General features: G+C 33.6%; 1 protein-coding gene across 3 annotated transcripts in view; it reads left to right on the forward strand.

Moving 5' to 3' along the window:
• LOC106468143 (Sjoegren syndrome/scleroderma autoantigen 1 homolog) overlaps window positions 1–3,378 on the forward strand; it is a 20,318-nt gene extending 16,940 nt beyond the window's left edge. For all 3 annotated transcript variants that reach the window (XM_013928554.2, XM_022396448.1, XM_022396449.1), the window contains exon 4: window positions 1,649–3,378. In XM_013928554.2, the coding sequence (XP_013784008.1) occupies window positions 1,649–2,118 (470 nt within the window). In that variant the 3' untranslated portion in view covers window positions 2,119–3,378. The remainder of the gene's footprint in view (window positions 1–1,648) is intronic.
• The last annotated feature ends 9,914 nt before the right edge of the window (window positions 3,379–13,292 follow it).

Below are 13,292 nucleotides of genomic sequence, written 5' to 3' on the forward strand. Positions count from 1 at the left end.
AACATGATGTGGATGTGTGTTCAGCATTTTATATTTATACCTTTTTTAACATGATGTGGATGTGTGTTCAGTATTTTATATTCATACCTTTTTTAACATGATGTGGATGCATGTTCAGTATTTTATATTTATACCTTTTTCAACGTGATGTGGATGTGTATTCAGTACATTATATTCATATTGTTTTCAACATGATGTGGATGTGTGTTCGGTACTTTATATTCATATTGTTTTCAACACGATGTGCTTCCTGCTTGATTTTATTATAAAATTATGATTTATTTATCCTCTAAGTTTACAACAATATTAAAACTATGTCTAAAATGAAGTGTAATTCTTTTAGTAAAAGTCCTGACATGTCCAATATTCTTGATCTTTCAGATATCTTTAGAAGTTGTAATTTCTTGATATAAATTACAGAAAAGCAGCAGCTCTAAGAATAGACAACATTAGTGTTCTTTTGGTATTTCATTTATTTTTTTACCTGATATGGAACAATCTTAGTTATGATAGGCCTGCAGTAATATTAATCATTGCTGTTGTATGCATCATTTGTATGTTTTTCTTGAGAAATATTTGGTTATGAAGTTATCAAGAAAATATGAAAGACTGAGGACATGTATGTAACCTCACATTATGAAGATGAACATGTTTTATGTGTAACTGCCAAAATGTTTAGTTTAAATCTTCCTTCTCTGTAGTTCATCTCAAATGCATTAAACAAGTATTTTAATCTAGCTCAAAGTTAATCATAAAATTACATTTGGCAAAATTTAAATATGTAACATAATACCCATTAAAAATGTTGGTTGTACTATAAAAATGGAGGATAGGAATTATAATTTCTCCAACTAAGCAGATCCACATGAATGAACTATGTACTTTTCAGAATTAAAAGTTATGTAGACTAGAAAAGGTAAATAAATTTAACATTGTATACGCATAAAAACATTTTCATTCAAGAAATAAAGTTTAAAAAAATGACCATTAATTTCCAGATAATAAAAAAAAATTTACTTCAAGGCCAGTAGTGCAAGAGCTCTGGAGAATATAGGTTGTTTTTTTTTGTTTTGTTTCTTTTTCCAAGTTTATGGCCAATGTGTCTAAATCCCTCCAGTATGCACTACAAATTCTGAAGAAAAAAAAACATTCAAAGTGTGAACAGAAAGTTTTGTTGTAGTTTGTGTAATGATAACTTGAATACTATTAAAAAAATTCAGAACATTTGTTTTTCTGTAGAACGAGCTCTCTGACCAAATCTAATTTATGACAAATGCAAGAACAGAATGAATAACAGTCTTATTAGCAATACAGTAGATTTGTCACCCCTAGCTCACATGTAAACCTTTTGAAGCATTATGTGCTGAAGTTGAAACATCATATGCATGAAACATTCTAGCTTCTTTTGAGATGTATTCATTTTGATCTGTTTTGCAAATAAAACTCAAATTAACAAAAAGACATTGTAAGATAGTATAATAATGTAAAACGTTTTCTCCTTTGTATTCTCTTTTACATTGTCTTGTGTTTGAGTGTATAAAAAGGTATGTTTGTTACTCCTTTTTCAGTTGCCATTTTTTCTTACCTTAAGAAAATTTGCTAGAAATACCATACAATTTATTGTTGTTATTTTTAACTTTTTGTGTAGCTTTAAGTGATACAGCAGCAAAGCGACAAAAAGAGGAAGTACATTATGTTTTATCTTCTCCTGAACAAACAACCAGAAACCAGCCACCTGAGGTGGTATCCTCAACTATGTCTTCTGCATCATTGCCACCACCAGGAATTCAACCTAGTTTTACAACATCACAAGATGCTGTATTTGTGTCACAGGACACAATATTTGCATCAGTATCTCCAACAACTGCTAGCTTAACATCAGCTTCAAAATCAAGAAGTGATGTGGGAGTTACAGCTTGTAAACAAGACAACCATTTGGCAGCATGCCTGTCACAGTCCACAGAAGCTTTGTTGGAAAAGTTAACTTGGGCTAGTAATGAACTTAAGAAGAGTCAGTGTGTGGAAGGCAGTGTACACCTTTGTTCCTTAATGAAAACATGTTGTGAAACCCTTTTATCATTGCAGAATGTTAAAAATAACTTTACTCAGTCTTCATAATAAATGGGTTTTACATGTAAGCAAACTTTTTTCTTTGTTAATTTTATATCAATAACTTGGCAGTTTTGAAATGGTAAACCATATTTATCCTATGCAACATGCATTATATTTGTTTTTGGAGACTGTCTTGATGTCATGTTATTATAATTTGAAGATACTGTCATTAAAGAAATCAACTATATCAGTGACTAATAATACAATTATGCTTGACTTTAGTGGAACGTCAGTATTTATTTCCTCCATGTAAAACCTAGTTGCAGCATAGGATTACTGTTTCAAAAGTCCAAAGTTTGTAACTAAGGTATATAAAATTAAGTATCTCTTTGTTTGTTGAATAAGGAATTCAAACAATCATTAATAATTAATATTTCAAAGAAAATATTTCATTAAAAGTAGCTAAAGCATCACAGTGATTGAAATGCCCATAAAGTTGTGCAATTAGAAATAAAACACACTTGGACCATCGATGAAAGATATAGTTTTGCTAGATTAAGTTATACTTGAGACCAAATTTATCTCAGTTTCAAGGATAAACTGTCCTCCTTTTATCTTCCTTTGTTTTACTAATGTTTCGGGATGACTCTCTGGCTTGATCACACAAGCTGTAAAGCTTCGTTTAAGGTGTAAAAGTCACATGTAGGTAAAATTAATTATTTCCATTGATTGTGACTATGTATATTTACCTGATATAGAGCGATCTTAGTTATGATATGCATGCAGTAATATAAATCATTACTGTTGCATGCATCACTTGTGTGTTTTTCTGAAAAATATTTGGTTATAAAGTATTATCAAAAAAAGGAGGAAAGAGTAAGGACATTTATGAAACCTCACATTATGGAAATGAGCAAGTTCTATATGTAACTGCTAAAACAAAACACTTGTAGATCTCCAAAAATATAATAGTTATTTGGATCCTTTAGATTGTTTCTACTTTAGAATCTCAATCTTTGTGTCATCTGGTATTACACAGATTTCCTTTTTCTGTTTATAAACAACCATTCAATCAATCCAGGAATTGACCAGTGGTTAGAGAACTAATCTTCTGTATATTGTATTGAAAACTACTTAAGAATAGTCTAGTTTAATCATTTTACAGATGCGTGTTGAGATGTTAAAAAATTAAAGTGGTATATTTGATTCATAGTCTTTGTTTAAACACAATGTTGAATGCCATTATCATTTTCATGGGTACCCAACCTTTGTTTTGTAAATTGCAGAGTATTAACTTGTATGAATAAAACATTATTATACATCCCATATACTGTTTCTTTATTTTCTAATTAATGTTTTATAATTCACTTTAAACTTATGGATATTATAAGAAAAGTTTTAAAGAAATCTTCAATATTTATAAAAGTTAAAAATTCTTTGTTAGAATTTCCACTGAAGTGATAATTTGAAGTCATTAATGTTTAAGAATTGTTCTAACCTGCTGAGAGGTTTAAAAATAAATTTTGAAAAGTATTATAATGATGGTTTTTTGTTTTTTTAAGTAATTATGTTCTTAAGTTTTTCTTTAGTTTTCTGCTGTGTTAAAAATAATTTGGAAAAATTATTACTGAAGCTAATAATATAAATTTCCTTCTCAATTTTTTTTTCACACTTGGAAAAAAGTACATTATTAAAATTATTGGCAATGAAACTATGTGGTGAACTTTAAAAATAAAATATATAGAAAATGTCACTTAAAATTGATACATTTGTTCTTAAAGTTTCCTCACATTGTAAAGTTAACTTTGTGGTCATTTTATGTAGGTAAGTACATCTACATTTTGAAACAGGCATTCAGTTATTGTTTTCTTATTTGTTGCAAACCTCAAATATATTACCTCTTGAGCCCTTATTGTATTTAAAGATTAAATTGTGCTTTATTTTGTTTTTTAGCAAAATTTATTAACATTATAACTGCTGCTGAGTATCTTACTGTAGGTAGTTAAGTGAATAATATTCTTATAGTTTATTGAAATGATAAATATACTTCATACTGTACTAACTACGTACCTCAACTAGATGGTGACTTATTTAACACAATAGTTTTGAAACTGCTGCTGAGCATCTTACTGTAGGTAGTTAAGTGAATAATATTCTTATAGTTTATTGAAATGATAAATATACTTCATACTGTACTAACTACGTACCTCAGCTAGATGGTGGCTTATTTAACACAATAGTCTTGAAACTGCTGCATTTCTGAAGCTGGTAGGTTTATGTCATTGATAGACATATTTAAGTAAATGGTATTAAACTACACATTTTACAATATCTGAGAACTTGAATAATGGTACAGGACTTGTGGAATAAAAATTTTAAAATGAACAATAGAAAAACTTACATTTTTACTATGCACTGAGACCTCAAGAATAACTTCACAAAGAAGTCAAACTGAACTAGAAATGCAAGTGTTCTCTTTGATAGACTCTTATTGATGAAACTACGTTAAATCATTTGCTAGGTTTTATTCTACATTTTTAAACTTGATCACGTGAAAAGAAACCCATTTCTATTCTCATTTGTGTTATTATAAAGAAATAAATGTTAGCTTGAAAAGGATTTGTGCAATCTGTTATCAAGTGTAGAGGGAATTAATGCTTATACCAAATGTATAAATTCTTTTTTAATTTAGAATTTGTTGAGCTTTAGAAGACATATTTATTTCCAATTAAGAGAACTATGACATAAACATCAGCAGTAAAGTTTTATAACTTGCAAGAATTTCTCACTTCTCCATCTTATCAAATGAGTTACACCTCAAAATGGTTAATGTTCAGTATAAATAACATCTCCGGGTCCTTCTAGCATGAATTTTGAGGAGTTTTGTAGTAGTCAAAATGTTTAGATTGCTGTCTGTACATACACTCCTGATTTGAGATTTATGATGAACTATGAGAATGCAATATATAAATGCAGCCTTTTGTGGTGCTTCAAGTTAAATAGTGCCTAAAGTCTGTATTGTTATTGATAAAACTCTCTTCTGCTGCTGCTTCAGCTCATGCCACTAATAGTGCTGATTTATATGCAACTTTTTTATTTTTCCTAATTTATTAAATAAACTTACAACTATATGTGTAAATAGATGCCAAGTCTCCCCAGTAAGATGGGCAATCCCATGTTTAACATTATACTGGAAATTAATGTTTATATCAAGTGATCTTCAGGCAGGTTCTACTGTGATATATGAATATACCATATGGTTCTATCTTGTAACATTATATGTAATATTTATTCTGTATATATGTAGGTTTCACATAACAGATGGTCAAGAATGCCATTAAGTTGATTTTGTTCTTGCTGCCTTTGTTCCTTTATTATTTTTCAAGAAAATAATACCTGTTCTGCCATGGGGGAGGTAATGCTTCAGTACTGCACGTTGTCAAGAGCAATGTCCTTCAATGGTATTTCAGATCATATTTCCAGGCTATGACCTCATTTATGTTTGAATGGCAATAACCGGTCATATTGGTAACACTACTTGCTCTGGATAAATACAAAATTTCTTCTGAAATAAGGAATGCTTGATTTAGTCACTTTTATGCATAGAATGGTCAAGGTGGTGTGATGTCTAGCAAGTCTGAAGCCAAATGGGGCAGTCTGTATAGAACTCTTAAGACTCATGCCAGTCATAGTAATCCAATCCCAGCTCTGGTCAAAACTTCCCCCTAACTTCAAAGAGAGACCGGAGGTGCCATAGGTAGGACATGTCTGTTAACAGGAGCTATCTCACCAGCAGGTGAGACAGTAGAGCCCAAGTTGGGCCTCACCACTCACTTGGGAGAGTGTAACAAACAATGTGCACTTAATAGTGCTGTGATCTGCCCAGCTCTCTCAGGGCATGATGGGTCTTGGTATATACCATTCGAAGTACAAGGGTTAGCTAGAAATAGTTCTTGGTTGATAACGGAGCAGACAGAACACTTGTAAATTTTGAAGTATATTAGGTGCCACTCTGGCCATTCAACACAAACTTCATTCTGGTGAATGGAGAGGTCATGCTCCAACTATGTCTTGGGGTTTTGCTTAAAGAATAAAAGTTCTGGAATCAGCATCCTTTGGATATAGAGGTACTACAGAAGATATCAGTTAGTCTTGGTTATGCATCTGAGGATCTGATATACCACAGTAGAGTTATCCAGTGTCAACCTGATTGACTCCAGGAGTGTTTATGCGTGATAGGAAGTCACAGTACAAATGGTATTCCATGGTTTACTATGGACAAAGTAGTACATTAGTACTCTATAATACAGTTGTACAGCCCGTGCCTGAAATAGGCTGTTTCCTGTCCAGAAAGCAAGCAACAAACATCATGGCTTCTACTAAACCACATTTCAGAAGTGTGTCTCTGCCTTAGTAAGAGCAAATATGGGCAAAGTGAACTTTTGGGAATACAACACAAAACCAAGAAAACTACAACTTCTTGACCGGTCACATGTTGAGGCTACTTACAAACTGGTGCTAATTTAGGATTCATGGATATTCCTTCTCTACCCACAATATGATCAAGAAATTCCACTTCCATGTACATGAATGCAAATTTTCCTGGTTTCAGTTTAAAGATTGCCTTTTTTATTCACTAAAATTCCATTATAATGTTTCAGCCACAGAATTATAAAGGTATGAATAAACACTTCTCCTATTGTAGCCCTTTCAGTGTAAGCTCCATTAGATCACTGAAAGTGGTGGGTATATTACACAGGCAGAGCAGCATAAGACAAGTCTCGTACAAGCCATCTCTCATGCTGAAAGCAGTCTGAAGTATGCTCTTGTTATTCAGCTTGACTAACCAGTATCTGGATGCCAGGCCCAACATATTGAATTAATGAGTCTCTTCCAATGTCTCCAAATGTGTTCTTAGTAATTGAATGGTATCAATACAAGTAACTGCATTCACCCATTTAGAATAAATGCAGAATATGAGCATACTTTTCTTTTTCCTGACAATCACTACTGGAGATGACCAAACGTTCTCTGAAGGCTGTATGGTTCTGTTCTTTAACACCCACTTTACTTCACTTATGGCTACATCCCTAGTGCTTCAGGGAAGCCTGTGTGGTGGTTGTTTAATCAGATATGCATCATCTGTAGTTATGCAATGTCATGCCACTGTTGTTTGACCTAATTAACCATCCAGTACCATAAATATAAGGGCATATTCTGCAAACACATCTCTGAGTTGCTACTGTTGCACTGAGTCTAGATTGTTTTTACAGTCCTCAACTAGCAATCTCAGATGTGTTGGTAACCATGTATTTACTTTTGGGTGTGACGGATGCAACCCTAGCATTAGTTATTTCTACTTTGCTTACCATATTGATGCCCATCTCAATGTGCAACTGGATAACTGATGGTCCAGAATTACAAAATGTCACTGGGATCTTGTCCCTTCTAGGAGAGATAATTGCCTGAGCCAAAGCATATCAAGTAATAGTGGGATTGTAGCAGTATTATTCCATTTGCATGACAGAGTAGAATGTGTAATTGCATATGCTTACAAATCCTGACAACAGATACTGTACAATGAAGAAAACTGATACAGTAATGATCTTAATAAAACACTATGCACTATTTGTTATGAGAGAACAATTCACTGTTTGAGCCAATAAAGTGGGTGATGAACTTTGAAATTCTGAAGGGATAAAGCACACTGAATAACAGCATTGCAAGAGTATGATTTAATCATACATTATCACCTGGGCCCAAGAACAGAAACAAAAATGGATTGTCTCCTGCCAAGCAGCAAGACACTGTACATTCATTGGATGTTCTGATTCTGGATATTGTGTAGAAGTTGAGAACATTTCTGCCATATTGGCAACAACCCTATGTCATGATGGTGTACCATATAATTGAACACAGATTATTGGGTTGTTTACTGAATATTCTCATGTTCAACAGAGAGTCTTGGTTTGATTTTAAAATCAGTTGCTGACATGAGGAGAAGCCTAAAGTGAGGAAGAGAAGAAAGTGTGCTATATAAATATATAGTATGTAGTTATATCTTCTTTTAATACTATAGCATTTATTTTGAGTTTGTCATTTACTCTGTATATATGTGCAGATTTTCACATAACATGTTGCCAAGAAAGCTGTGACAATTATTTTACCAGAGGTGCAATTATTGTACCACCAAAAAGTAAAGTATTCATACCAGGGCTTGTTAAGAATAAATATACATCTAGTGATTGGGCTGTAGTAGAACCAAACACTCCAGCATGTCTCTAACAAAGTAATGGTTGGAAGAACTGTTATGTATCTGAAGAATAAGAATGTAATCATTAGGGCCATGAACAAAAACTGTAAAAATTGGAGACGAGTCTGGATGGGACATTGCAAGTTCTGAAGCTATATAGATAGTACTTCTACATCAGAGAATATCAGATGTAGTCACCTTTGAGGCAAGTATAGGAAGTCTGAGGTCAGATTCTCACATCAGTACAGCTAACCACCTCACTTACAAGAGCTGTATGACCAAAGCTGTGAAGAGCTACTCATGCTGTTTCTTTCATGGACCTTCTCACTCCCAGCATAGTTCACATGATTTACACCAATTCTCTACATATCTCCAGCATACAACCCAATAAAAGTATTCTCTTACTTTCACTAGTGTCTTCTCATATCTGTTGGAAAGTTGTGGAGATGATGGAGAACTTTGGAAAGTGGAAGTACCAACTGCAGTCATTGTTTCTGTCCATTGGTATCTTTCTATTTTTGGCATAATAACCTTTTTTGTAGGCAAAATTAATCCCATTTTGCCCAATATATCTTTGTCTTTGGGCTACATGGATCTGTTGTTTTCCATGAGGGATTATTTGTACTGTTATTGATATACTGTATAATTGGCTTCAAAACTGTATATACTGCCTGATGATCTTTCAGAGTGTTGATCCACATCGGTTTTTCATTACTTGTGCATGTCAATCTTGGACTATACTCTGTTGTACATTAGATTGGTCGTATTTACTATCTTGTGCTTCCCTCTTTTCACAGTTTTTAAATTCTTCATTAACATACAGTGTTTGGGATAATGGATCAGCATTTCCGTGATTCCATCTAGGGTAATGCATGATGTTAAAGTTGTACTTCCGAGTTTCTAGAGCCATCTTGCTATCTGTTCCCCTGGATTGCAATAATTCACCAATCACTTGAAAGCTACATGATCTGTTTGGAGTGTAAACTTTCATCCACATATATGATGATGGAAATGATTTATGGCTGAAATAACACTTATTATCTCTTTCAAAGTGGTACAATACTTCCTTTCTGCTGCATTCATTGTTTTGTTACAGAAAGCAACAACATGCTCTTTTCTATGTTGTACTTATGAAAGCAGTGTTACCACTGTAAAATTATAAGCAACTTTATCTAAAATTAGTGAATCTTCAGGAATACTGGTCAATTCTTTCTTCAGTTTGTTGAATGCTTGTCCTCAACTGGCCCAGAACTTTCTTTAACCCATCATAAGCACTATCAAAAGTATCCCCATGTTCAATTATTCATCCAAGTAGATGAGTACAATGTTCGAGGGTGTAGTTCAGAGAAAGCACACTCCATTTATCATTGAAATGTATCAAGTGCAATACATAGTCCAAATGATAACACAACATATTGTCAGAATCCACTTCTTGCATTAAAGGTTGTCTTCTCTCTACTTGCTCCATCGAACTGCACTTGCCAATACCCACTATTGAAAACTATTTTCATCCAGATAGAGAATCGTTCTTCCAGTAGTCCATGCAGAGCCTTTTAGATCCATCCTTCTTCTTTAAAAATACAATAGGTGATGCTAAAGTAGTATTACTCGATTATATAAATTTTTGTCCTTTTATTGCTTCTATCTTTTTGAAAGATTCAGCCTGTTTTGTAAATGAAAGCCATCTGGCTAACTAACATATTGGGGCTATATCTCCAGTATTAATCTTTATTTTATATAGTTTAATTAATAAGTTGAACAAATATTTTATTTGTTCAACATAAGTCATGAGGTCCACTGGGAAAGGTATCTTGATATTCCATGAGTAAATCATGCAATTTCTGGCACTGACCAGCTGTAAGAACAATGTTGTGTTGGAACACAATTTAAAAGAGTTGCTATTGATATGCTTGGTCTTTTGTCGTGTAGTAACAGAAGAAGTAAATACATACTGTCATGGTGGACTATTTCACTACCGACCAGAAGCATGTGCCATTCCTAACCAGGAAGCAGAAATTCTAGCAAGGAATATCATCAATATATTTGTATCAAAATTTGGAGTGCAGGTGAAACTTTACTCAGATGTGGGGTAAGGCTTTAAATCAGCCTTGTTTACAAAAATGTGTTAGATCCTTGAAATCAAAAACACCAGAGCCACAACCCTTCATCCATCTTCTAACAATATGGTAGAGAGATACAGCCACATACTTTTAAACCAATTAGCCATTTGTAAGGATGAACATCAAGAAATGAGGATTAACATCTTCTGCTATTACTTATGAGTTATTGAACAGGAAGCTACAGGCAACACATCATCAGGCTTAAAGTGCTATTGACCTGTTGTACTCGTATCTAGAGGATAGTTACTCTGCAGAATCTTACACAGAACACACAAAGAGACTAAGGTAAACCACTAATATTATATGTGACTTTACCTGTTAAACACTTTAATCAGCTAATGGTCAAATGAAAAGTCTCTGTGATGTTAATGTTAATAAGACCAACTTCCATTGAGGTAACATGATATGGCTGTACAATCCTGCTGCAAAAAAAGGAAAACTCCAAAGTTAAATTGGTGTTGTGAAGAGCCATAAATGGATAATTCCAGATAAGAATTAAGAATATGACTATGAAAAGTCAACCTGCTGAAGACCCCAGAGTTCATCTAGAGACTGCTTCCAGAGGATATTTATAGAAAGAGCCACCAGTGGATCTGCTTGACAACCTACATAAGGTCACTTTCATAGTGACAGGACAGCATGAAATCATAATGGACAAAAGGTCATTCCATCTGCATACCATAACCCTTGGAGAAGAAGCTATATCTTCAGTGTTTTAATATAGATGTTTGCTTGAGGACACATGGCATTAAGATGAAGAAAATTCAGGAAATTAAGAATCATGAATATTTTTTGAAGTAAGGATACAATATAAGTATGAGTAGTCAGTAATGTACCAGTCAGTTAGTAAGTTAAGCAGTGAATCAGTGAGTACAGATTGAGTTAATTCTATAATTTAGTGGAAGTTATTCAGTTAAGCAACAAATCAAAGAGTATTCAGTTCAGTATCAGAAATGTTATTAGTGAGAGCTAACATCTATTCAGCTACTTGGTGAGTTATGTGTTTATCTATCAAAGCTAATTAATTAGGTGTATGTATCATTAGTCTCGGAATTTCTGTTGAAGCATTGTATTTTAACTCAGGTCATCAACTTATATATGCTACAAATGAACATATCCTGTAGCAAACATTTTTTGAACTCACTACTGTTGCAGAGACTAGAATTGGTATAATTCTTACCAAATAATATAAAATAACCTACCCAATGATGGAATACACTGCAACAGTGTATTTAATATTCTCACAGATGTTGTAAAATAAATTATTTTTTCAGAATTTTGAACACTGGATAGAAAGATGACACACCACTGAGTAAGAGATATCTGTAGAAGTAAGATCCAGCAGTGATGAAGATATAGTTGCAAGTCTTACATATGATATTAAAACAGAACATAAACTTCAGCAGCAGATATCATGCTCCCAATACCCCACACATTTAACTACCATTCACTTTCTGCATCATTTTGTTTTGTGCTTGTGAGGGGAGTAGTAACTCAAAGAGAAAAGTAAGGGAGAAAAGATACAAGAATAAAAACAGGTTGATAATTAAAATATACATTCTGAGCTTGTAGTTTCAACTTCCATATTAGTAACATATTCTTAGGTAACCAAGCATATGGTGCACCAAAAAATCAGTAAAAAATCATTCAGGCTTTTAGGAGTTTGTTTGAAAATCTGAATATGACAAAAAGGGAGCCAGTTTAAGGTTCTGGGTTGACTTCAGCAAGGTTTAGAAATTGACCAATGAGGATTTTTCCCTTTTCTATCAAGAACAGAAGAGAGATTGGTCTCTAATGCTTAAATATATCCACTCATTTTACTTGGCAGCAGAATACTAGAAGGATGAACTGGAAAAATCCTGATGGTCTGAAACTGTACTTATCATAAGTGGTGTTTTTTTATGAATTGAGGCTGAAGCCTTTTAGACTGTGCAATGTCCCAATTAGATTTATCATACTGAATTAGTCAGCACTGTTAGGTCATTGTGAATTTTGCTTGATATAAAGTGATGTTCCACAAAGCATATGGTGCAACTCAGAGAATCTGAACCTAAAGTTCAGAGATTGTGAATAAACTGGTTGATACAGTGTGGTATTTTCAAGTAAAAGTGATTTCTCACAAGAGTGAATAAGATAGATCCACTATATAATGGGAGGCTTGTCAAGATATATTGTGAAATACTTCTCAGTTTCACTGAAACTAAATGAATCTATGCTAAGAAATAAATATACTGGGCACAAGTGTGTAAGACACAATGAAATTATCTTTGTGTACAATGAACAGTCACCTTTACTGGAGATGTAAGTTAAACAGGCTGGTGTTATTCTTTCAAGATTCCATTCCAGGCTGACAAAATCACACAAAATTCTCTTTCAAATTGAGTAAAATGAATGATATTTAGTTGAATCGGTAACATCGGACTTACCCAGAGTGACTGGTCATTCCCATTTGAAAATAAGGGAGGTTGCAACCTTAAGATATGACAAAAGATTAAAATTGTTTTCTCTTGAAAAAAGAAGAGTTAGAGGGGATCTTATTGAGGTATTTCAGATTGTAAAGGAAAAGAGAGTGTTGATGTATCATACATCTTTTCATATACTTAATGGTGAGAATAGTAGGACTTCTTCTTCTTAGTTCCTGTCGTTCCTAGTGGAACATAGGACTACAACAACACTTTTGCCGACGGAAGTGTGGTTGCAGTTTCATTAGCAAATTGTTATCGGGGTGGAGTTGCTAGCCCCACGCCCAAGTGGGCATGTTTTGTGCGACAAGGATGTGAACCCGCGAGTCGAGTGACTTATCCACCGGGCCAAATAGTAGGACTAGGGGACACAAATATAAATTTTGACAAGGTAGGAGTCATCTT

The sequence above is a fragment of the Limulus polyphemus genome, unplaced genomic scaffold (assembly GCF_000517525.1).
Source record: "Limulus polyphemus unplaced genomic scaffold, Limulus_polyphemus-2.1.2 Scaffold2888, whole genome shotgun sequence".
Lineage (NCBI taxonomy): Eukaryota > Metazoa > Arthropoda > Merostomata > Xiphosura > Limulidae > Limulus > Limulus polyphemus.